The following is a 10,569-nucleotide window of genomic DNA, read 5'->3' as shown; positions in this document are numbered from 1 at the left end:
AGGAGGTGGGGCATCCATAGGGGACAAAAGATCTCAAAGAACTCAAGTTACTGTACAGGTAAGTGACTGGTTCTTCAAATATATATCTCTATAGATGCTTCACTGTAGCAGATTCCCAATCAGTCTCTCATCACTGGGCCCTAGTGGAGTCAGCTGTCACTCTGTGAGGGGGATGTACCCCAGCAGTTTCACAGAAGGTCAAGATACAACCCAAAACCACTTCAATAGTTGAGTGGAAACTAGCTGTCCCTTCATCCTTTTGGCAAAGGATACAGAGTCTGGGAGAAGCCCTGAAGTCTTAGTTCTGCCAAGGTAGAAAGCCAAGGCACTTCTGACATCTAATATGTGGAGACTAATTTCCTCCCTCGGAGTATGGAACTTAGGATATAATAAATGGATCTCTTGGTTGATGTGAGATTCCAATGATACTTTATGGATGAATTGAAGATGGAGGCATAGCATGACCCTGTCATAGTAGGAAGTAGCTTATTATGGTTCTGACATGAGTGCCCCAAGTTCTCCCAGCCATCACCTCAGCCAGAAGGATATCAGAAATGAAGCCTCAAGGGAGATGTGAGAAGGACCAGGTAGCCTTCGGCTCAAATGGGGAGCTGCTCAAGACACTGAGGACCAGATTAAGGTTCCATGGAGAAGCGTGGTTTCGGACAAGAGGGAATAACTTGTATAAATCCTTAGGGAATCTGGTGGTGGTTCGATAGGCAAAGAGTGAAACCCCTTCTATAGGTAAGTGGAAGGCCATAACAGTGGCCAGGAGTACTCTAACTCAGCTCACTGAAAGACCTCATGTCTAAATCCAATAGGTCATCTAGAATCCCTAGAGTGGAGCTTCTGATCCCTAGAGTGGAGAGGATTGCAGAGTGGTGAAAACACCAGGAATGGAAGCATTTCCATTTTGGCAGTAAGTCTTACGTGTAGCAGGTTTCTTGATAGACAGAAGGACTGACTGAACATTGGCTGAGCTGTGAACTCTGTGCCCGAGAACCATCTAGGAGCCAAGTTGTCAGGTCCAGAGACTAGAGGTTGCGATAGGTCAGGGCACCTGAGCTTTATGACAGGAGATCTTTCCTGAGGGTAAGGCGGAGAGGCACTGCCAGAAAACAAAGTACCACACTTGCCTCAGCCACAATGGTGCTATCATGATAGCCCTCACCCTCAGTCTGAAGCAAAGTCTTGATGATTAGAGGAACAGGCAAGTAAGCATAGAGCAGGAAGTGGGGCCAAGATTCTAGTGAGGAATCTTCCAAGGAATTGTGGCCATATGCTCTTCTGGAGCAGAAGAGATGTCATTTTACATTGCTTGAAGCTGTGAAGAAGTCTACCTTGACGAGGCCTCAGATCTGGCAGATGCTATGGAAAAGGGAGCCACTGAGCTTCCCATGCGTGGTCCCGATGGCCATCCCTGTTCTGAAGACCTGGCTGGTAAATCATGGAGATTTCGGTGTGATGTAAAAAGTATCAGTCCCACAGCCTTAGCAATTCTGTGCTTAAGGACTGGGATCTTGTTCCCACTTGTCAGTTTGTGTACTATACAGCTACAAACTACCCTGTTGTCTCACATTACCCTTAGAGTGTGCCCCTCGGTATCACAGAGGAAGTGCTAACACACAGACTGCCCTTAGTTCCAGGATGTTAATGTGAAGCAATGTCTCTTGTGAGGACCATCTGTCTTGTGCTGTGGCACCTCAGTTGCGCTCCCCCCCAAATCAGGAAAGAAGTGTCCATAATGAGCTGTTTCTGAAGTGGTGGATGTGAAAATGGAGTTCCCATAAAGATCTTTAGTGGGACTTTCCACCACCCGAAAGAGTCTACTACTTACATAGGCATGGTGATTTGTTTGGAAAGACTGTCTGTTTAGGGTGTACGTAATCCTTAGCCATGCCTGAAGACACCTGAAGTGCAATCTTGCATGCCGTGTAATGAACAAGGAGACCAAAATGTAGCCCAGCAGTTGCAGGCAGATTCTTGCAGTTATTGGGGACTATGCTGTAAAGGTCAGTCTGGACATAGTGAAGAATCTGTCATTGGGAAGGTAAGCCCAAGCGGTTAGGGAGTTTGGCGTAGACCCGATTAAGTCTATTGCTGGAATGGTATTAGACTTTTTTTATATTGACACAGAGGCCCAGAGACTGATATAGGGTTATAGATGGTTGCTAATTGAGCCTCTTGGGAGGAGTGGCCTCTGAGGAGCCAGTTGTACAAATATGGAAAGGTGTAACCTATTTATCATTGTGGCCCACAACGTGTTACAAGGGCTTTAGGTTGAGAACCATAGCACCTCCACCACCAACCCCTCCACAGTCCCCTATGCCCAGCGTCCCCTATGCCCAGAGACCCCTCCACAGAATGGGGCCACGAGCGGCACCCTGGGCACGGGGCCGGACCCTGCCATGTGGGACCATGCAGCCTAAAACCTGGGGGTGCTGCAGCACCCATACACCCCTAGCTCCCAGAACCCCGACACCCCTCACTGCCCAGAGGGCCTCCACAGCCCAGTGGGGGCGGGGGGGGGGCAAGGATAGCTCAGTGGTTTGAGCATTGGCCTGCTAAACCCAGGGTTGAGAGTTCAATCCTTGAGGGGGCCACTTAGGGATCTGGGGCAAAATCAGTACTTGGTCCTGCTAGTGAAGGCAGGGGGTTGGACTCGATGACCTTTCAAGGTCCCTTCCAGTTCTAGGAGATAGGATATCTCCATTAAAAAAAAAAAAAAAAAACCCACCCAGAGACCCACTCTCCTGTACCCTGTGGCACTCACCAGCCCCATGCTGCCAGGAGCGCTCCAGCAGGCTGCCAGATGCTGTCTCCCCCTCAGCCAGCCCTGCCCCCTTGCAGACCAGAGCAGCAAATTTTGAATTTTTTTTAGCACACAACTAGGCTGCAGCTGTGTGCTAATTGGGTCGCATGTGGGCCACAGGTTGAGAACCCCTGATCTAGCCTCTCTCTTTGCAGGACCTGCCTTTAAACTCATGTGTACTGTACATCACAACGGGACATGAGTTTTTCTGAGACACTCAAAATAGCCTGCCTGTAACTGTGGAAGAAAGACCTGGGGCAGGTCTGGCCGGGCTTGAACCCAAGGGTCTTAGGCATAAAACCGAGAAGTGCCATATACCACAATAGGGACGGCAAGAAGTTGGGGGTGGGGGGCTCAGGAACCCTCTGAGCACAAGTTGTGCTACCACAAAGAAGAAAATAACTAGGCAAAATGAAAACTAACTGCATAAACAAAAACAACAAGGAAAGAAAGAGAAGGCAGGAAGTAGATGAAAGCAGCAGATACCGCAATTGTTCTGTCTCAAGCCACAGGAACTGAGAAGGAACTGGAGTGGCAGTGGGCCCGCGCCTCTTTATATGTCCTGGCCTGAGAGCACGAGGCACTGCTCTCACAGGTGCGGCCCTATGGACGCTGCTTTTTGCAACCTCCAGTTGAGAGGGCACAAGTGAGCGCACATCCTATGGTGGAAATATACTCAAAGGCGTGAATATTATGGAGAGGAATGTGAGGGAAGGAAAATCATGCATTATGTGTTTGATGAATTTCACTACCAGGAGTGGTAAATACATAACAAGGTGATTCAAAGAATAGTGCATCCAGATGTAGTCTATGTGGTAATCTCTCATTTCAGAAATTGAATTTACTTCCCTCATATTCCTCTCCATAATACTCACTCCTTTTGAGTATATAACGATGTGCGCTCACGTGTGCCCTCTCAACTGGAGGTTGCAAAAAGCAGCGTCCGTAGGGCCGCACCTGTGAGAGCAGTGCCTTGTGCTCTCAGGCCAGGACATATAAGGAGGCGCGGACCCACTGCCTTCCCCCTTCTGTGCTCCCTTGGTCATATTTTCAGGGTAGGCCTGAGGGTCAGCCTAAGGGGTGATCCTCCACCAAACAAAAGGAAACATTCTCAAACAAAAACCCAGGGAGATACCTTTCGCTGCCCCCCTCGCTTGGGCAAGGTGTCATCCAGTTGGTTGCCCTGGGGTGTCAGTCCTTCCCCTAGCAGGCACTCAGGTTTGGCTGTTTCCCAAACTTGGGACGCCACTTGTGTAGGGAAAGCCCCTGGCGGGCCGGGCTGGTTTGTTTACCTGCCGTGTCCACAGGTCCGGCCGATCACGGCTCTCACTGGCCGCGGTTCGCCGCTACAGGCCGACGGGAGCTGCTGGAAGCGGCACGGGCCGAGGGACATACTGGCCACCGCTTCCAGCAGCTCCCATCGGCCTCGAGTGGCGAACCGCGGCCAGTGGGAGCCGCGATCGGCCAGACCTACGAACGCGGCAGGTAAACAAACCGGCCTGGCCCACCAGGGGCTTTCCCTAAGCAAGCATCTTCCCAAGTTTGGGAAACACTGCCTTATGGGAAGGAGCACAGCCTCTCACCCTGGAACAGCCTATTTTCCTGCTGCCACTAGCCTGGCAGCAGCTTGTCTCTCGCTCCTCTTTTGCTCTCCCCAAAGGAGTGTTTTTTAAAGGCTTCAGGCAGCCCTTAATTGGATTCAGGTGTCCCTAATTGATCTGAGGTAATCCCTTCTCAGCTTGTAGGAAAAAGGGCCTTCAACATTCTAGGGCTAATATATTGGCCTTCCAGGACCCTCTTGCAGCCGTCCGGCCTGACTTTGTCACAAATTATAGGCACGCCAATGTGCACAGAAGGCCTCAAGGTTTTCTTTATGAAAATCAAATCCTACCTTTGCACACAATATGTATGTTTGCATCCCTATATACATCCCTCCTTTTCAAACAGAGCTTCCAGTATCTTGATAGATTAACAGAAACTAGAGTTAGAAAATACCTATTAGGTCATCTAGTTTATCATCCTGCTGATATAGATTTGCTCCTTACATAACATTTTTTAATAATCACTGTTTGCATTTGTGTCTCTCAAATTATTAGGTGTCCTCTTCCTGGAGTGCGAACCCACGACGACTTGTGGCCCAAATGTGAAGACCTTTGATGACAGTGACACCTCTGAAGGAAACATTTGCAATTTAGCAGCACATAGCCCAAAATGTGAAGTTACAGAACATCAAAGGAAGACATCTGCCATCCAAAAAAGTCATCACAATACTGATGATTCTGATTACAAGCTATCTTAAGCAGCGCTGCTTAGCACTCATTTTTCTTAGGGAGGAGCTGATTCTAAAAGAATGCTTCTTAAAAAACTTAACTATCTTGACAGCCAAGAGCAAACAATCACAGCAACAGACACTGGCAAAGACATTCAGACCTCTAAAATGACTTTATTAGTATTAAGATACATTCAGTGTCTTGAATTTAAAATTGTCTAAATCTTCAGACAATGATCAAAAATGTTTGTGTAAAACAATCTAATGATAGAAATGTTATTGATCAAGCGTTTTTTGCCTCAGGTCCACACACTCATGAGAAGTCCTTCTGTATCACAGCACAAAACTGTCCATTATCAAGAATAGGACAAAGTTGTCTGATGAATGAAAAGCAATCAACTTGTTATACAAAGGGATATTATATGTAGATCTAAAAAAAGGACAATTTTAAATATTGCTTGTAAAATGATGGTACTAAACAAGATCCACAAGCTTTGCATCGTGCTAACGTAACCTATATGCTTTATACTGCAGTATATAACTTTGTTACTCCACATAAGTGGGAGAGAAACAGTGGGGAGGAGACATGGATCTTAGCTGGATACTCTCTCTCAGCACATGTGCAGACAGCAGGGCAGGGCAACTCAGTTAAAGACCCAGAAACTTCCAGAATAAGGTGGTAGTTACCAGACATGTTCAGTAGATGGTCTGGGCTGTATATAAAGTTTTCATTGTGGACAACCCATCTGACAGGTTACACCCTAGTCACGTTCTGAGAGCTGTGCCAAAACAGAGAGCAAAAGAGAGTAGGGATTTTAATAAAGGAGTTAAGAACAACCCTGTGGACTCAACAGCTGATCGATGCAGAACCAAGAATTGTGTCTGCTGTGAGGGCTAGGTCCCAATACCTCTATCTTTGGATACAAGTGAGAGCAACTTCAGCTTTACTGGCTAAGGAAGCCCTCCATTAGGATAATGTTTGGTCCACCACAATATGTTTTATGGACCTAGAGGGACAGGTGGGAGAAGTATGTGTCACCTCTAGCAGCTACAGAGCCTGTAGAACATATACTTAGCTATCAGCTAACTGCTTTAGACTGGGATTCTGTTTCAGAAAGAGAATGAGGCACTACTTAGTGAGGTGACGGTTTGTGAATTCTTGCCTGATTTAGCTGGGCTTATAGGGAGAAGACTGTGCTCTAGAGCGATCAAGGAAGTGGATATTTTATATGTGATCCCAATCCCTGTAACACTTTGGATACAGACTTCTGTTTCACCAGCAACTGAGAGGACCAGTCAGCTATTAACACAACAGCTGGAATGATGCTAGCTGTGGAGATCCCCAGACTGTTTGTTTGCGTACTGGGTTCTGAAGTGTTTGACAGGACTGAGATGCTGACATTTCTCAAGCTCTGAAGATTCAGATTTCAAGGCCAAAAAGGACCATTGTGATCATCTCATCCGATATCCTGTGTAACAAAGGCCATAGAACTTCCCTAAAATAATTCCTAGAGAACATCTTTTAGAAAAAAAAAATCCATTCTTGATTTAAAATTTATCAGAATCCCCCATGGGTAAATTATTCCAATGGTTAATTACTCACTGTTAAAAAATTTGCATCTTACAGGCGACACGCACTACATACTATGGTTACACTATAAAGATGAGAAATCATCTTTGAGAGAAAATCAGAGGGGAATATGTTTTGATGTGTGCAATGAAGTTAGAAAATGTTATATTTAAATGTTTGTAACAAACAAAAGGGGAAAACTATATAAGGAACACCAACAGATTTATTGTCTAATAACATTTGTTTAGAAGTTATTCATAGTATTTATAATATTTTATACTATTTACAGTGTGTTGTGTCCATTAAATGTTTTACTAACAAAACATATGGTGTACTCTTCAAAATTGACTGGGAACTATTAACATTCACTTGTCAGGGTTTTACATACAATAGCCCCAAGGTTTAACTCTGTGTATTGATTTTTGAGAAGTCATGAAAAGACAGAACTGTCGTCTTGCCTGGAGCTAAGCTGAGGTGCAGGAAGAAGGGCTTGAGCTCTACTGCCCCCCCCTTACACTAGTTAGAGAAATACATCATTTATGTTAGTGGGTTAAAGTGCAGCAGAAAAAAGATGTTTTTCTCTGCCATCCTTCCTAATTCAAACTGGAATTTGAAAATCCAAATGGCTTTTTTTCCTTCTTGCCCACCACTAACCGTAAGAATTCTGCTGGCCAAATTATGCTGCTGCTACCTGTACAAAATTGTTGTATTTATGGATTTAAATTAGGATAACTAACCATCTCATTTATTAGAATTCATTAAACAATTCGGTTCATGGTGCAAATAAGAAGTATTTTCTTACAAATAATTTTTATTTCTTAGTATAGAATTTATCCGTTGGTTTGAACATTTTGTATAGGAGTTACGCTATTCATTCCACCACAATGTTTTTTTTCAGTCCAATATTTTTTTATTCAAACTAATATGTTAACTGGACATAAATTAAGAAGTGAAATTACAACAGAAATTCAAAAGCAGCTTCTTTTCAAGCCATAAAGTAACCAAAGAGGAAGCCCACATAACCCAACCTTATGGTCTTTTAGCTGGCAATGGCTGGATAAAACCATGGGCCAGGAGAAGAATCTAAATATGGGGGAGGAAACCCACTGCCACCCCCAAGTGAATATCAGCCAGTGCTTAATGTAGTTAAATGATCAATGTTTTTAATTATCTACCTAAAAAAAGGTTGAGAAAAAACTATTTTAGGTCATCTGTTTGCATTATAGTTAACTGGACTATGCCTGGCAATTGTGGGTCCAATACATACATACATGCCCCCTCCTCCTGCCTCTATTTTCACCTAAAAACACCAGTTTGTTTTCCAGTAGCACCCACAACATGCTAGAAAAAGAAGTGTTCTTGCCCTAAGATCTAATAGTCCTGAACTGTTGATTGCAAGAAAGTACAACCAGTTAGAGAGAGATTTTCAAAAGTAAAAAAAGAAGGTAAGCCATTGACTTTCAATGGGAGTTGGGTGCCTAATTGCTATTTATACTTTTAAAAATCTTTCCCTTAATGTACATAAGTGACTTAAAAAAAAAAATCACATTTCAAACAAACACACTCCCAGTATGTGAACATATAACCAATGTTCAAGGCAAAAAATATCCCCCAGTAGCCATCCCAGAATAATAAATAGCAAAACATTTGGCCACTCATTCTTGTCCCATTTTCCCACCAGTTATGATTTATTAACTTAGTCTTCCATCCCCAATATGTATTTTCCAGACACCCATCACCCAAATCCTTCAGATATAACAGGTCCCTGAATTTATAACATTGTACCTTTCTTCTCTTATGCTTCTCAAAGGAATACAACAAGTAAACCACTATTCTGTACTTCCTGGCTGCCTTTATTTATTTTTCATTGTGTATTTTACTCAGTAGATGATATGAGTTAATGAAAGGCAACACACATGCACCAGAAGAGATTGTCATCTTCACTCCAATGTTTCTAGCATTAGGTTTCACATAAACTATTGTCCTGCATACAATAATAAACAAGGAAAAATATGAATACCTGCTTATAAAGCCACCCCCGTCTGATGACCGGTGCATTAGGATTCCTCTTTATTGAGTTTGATCTCTTTCCAAAATTATGAACCTTCTTTGAAGACCGTGACGTCTAAATGGAATGAACATGTTAGAAAATGCACCATCAGTGTCTGTTAACTCTAGGAAATTGTCATACATTTCTTTCCTCAGATTTTTGTTCTCTACCCACGTTTCCCCTTGAGAATTGCAAGATATTGCTTTGTTCCTTTTTAGACAAATAAGTACGGTAATTGCCATGCTGTTTCTGCTGGCTCCAGAATTTCTCTAAATTTTCTGCAGTGAAAAAGAGAAATCCCAGAGCATTACAGGATCAAAACATTTTAAATACAGATTTAATATAATTTTTTAAAAACAAAAATATAGCTGACTTTATTCTAAGACAGGGCTTGAAGAACACTTACAAGACAATACAAGAACTAGTAAGAGAACTAAAACTATGATAGATGGCAGTAATAATGAAAAAGGTGCTCCAGAGCAACATCTTGGTGAGAAAAGCCCAGCTTTCTTCTGTTCCCAGCACAACCCCAATAACTGGGAAAGAGGTCAGATTGCTACAAGGGTGCAATCTCTGGCTTCTGATTGAGCCTTTCATATCTTCCTCTGGTGAAATAGCTTTTATTCTGTCTGTTCTCCCCTCACAATCTTCCCATTCACTTTCTCTTGACTGCTACAAAAGGGAGAATATCTTCACTACTCTACTTGCTCCAACAGCTGTTTTGGTTCTCCTTCCCCTGTAACTCCAGCATCCATTTCTCATGCTGCTTATAGCTTTTTTCCAAGCTGCTACAGAATGAAATTAAAGGGATTCTTGACAGTTTAGGAGAACGGCTGTGAAACTAACAAGAGTCCTATTTTTTTCCACTCTTCTTCTGCCTCATAAAGCAATAAGCAGCAGCAGAGACCCTGGAGGGATTCACCATGTCTTGAATACTGCTCTGCATTGGTTTACATTTAGTTTTTATTTGGAAAGTTACTGTTGCAAACAAAGGATGGAAACCTATTTTTTAATATTAAAAGCTTAAATTCCATAGAAATGAATGGCTTAGAGGCTGGTGCATTGACAAGGATAGTTTCCCTTTCATCAAGAGCAGGGGACTAGGAAACAAGAATCCTAGGTTCTGTTCCTGGCTCTGCTACAGACTTACTGCTTGACTTTGGACAAGTCATGTAACTTCTGCACCTCAGTTTAATCCAACACCGATGAGATATCCACCCTGATGGAATTGGCATCATTTGCACTACAAAAAGTAATTTTTACTCTGTTGACATTCACACCTTCTTGTCATCTGTTGGGAATGGGACACATCCACCCTGATTGAATCATTGACCCCACACTTGGTAAGATAACTCCCATCTTTTCCTGTGCTGTATATTTACGCCTGCCTACTGTAATTTTCACTCCATACATCTGAAGTGGGTCATAGCCCACGAAAGCTTATGCTCTAATAAATGTGTTAGTCTTTAAGGTGCCACAAAACTCCTCGTTGTTTTTGCTGAAACACGGCTACCCTTTGGTACCTCAAAGGGGACTTTTAAGGCCTTAACTGATGTTTGTTAAGATACTCAGATGAAAAGTCCTTATAAATGTGAAAAATACTATTATTGCTTCTCGTATCTACAAACTTGTGTTACAAAAATTATTGCCTGGATATGGGGTTGCTTTGTGGAGGTGCTTTCTAAATTTGGATTTAGACACTGAGCTGTGGTCTACAAAGCCTCTAATTTAGAGAAATAATTCCACAAGTTATGAGGGAATGACAAATTTGAAAAGTGTACAAAGACGTGATACAGCCAACACAAATGCTGAACATGGACAATTATGGCTTTGCTCTCAGATAAACAACTGGCTATCTTAGTAACCCA

The 10,569-nt window shown here is 43.1% G+C and overlaps 1 protein-coding gene across 1 annotated transcript in view; it reads right to left on the bottom strand.

Annotated features, from left to right (window-relative positions):
* PLEKHA5 (pleckstrin homology domain containing A5) overlaps nt 1–10,569 on the bottom strand; it is a 265,817-nt gene that overhangs the window by 98,670 nt on the left and 156,578 nt on the right. Inside the window, exon 6 of the mRNA XM_029911661.1 lies at nt 8,672–8,776. Within this exon, the coding sequence (XP_029767521.1) occupies nt 8,672–8,776 (105 nt within the window). The remainder of the gene's footprint in view (nt 1–8,671; nt 8,777–10,569) is intronic.

Source organism: Terrapene carolina, unplaced genomic scaffold (genome assembly GCF_002925995.2).
Source record: "Terrapene carolina triunguis isolate 2854851 unplaced genomic scaffold, T_m_triunguis-2.0 Scaffold112, whole genome shotgun sequence".
NCBI lineage: Eukaryota > Metazoa > Chordata > Testudines > Emydidae > Terrapene > Terrapene triunguis.
The sequence above is the reverse complement of the archived record's forward strand: the minus strand, read 5'-3'. Positions and strand labels throughout refer to the sequence as shown.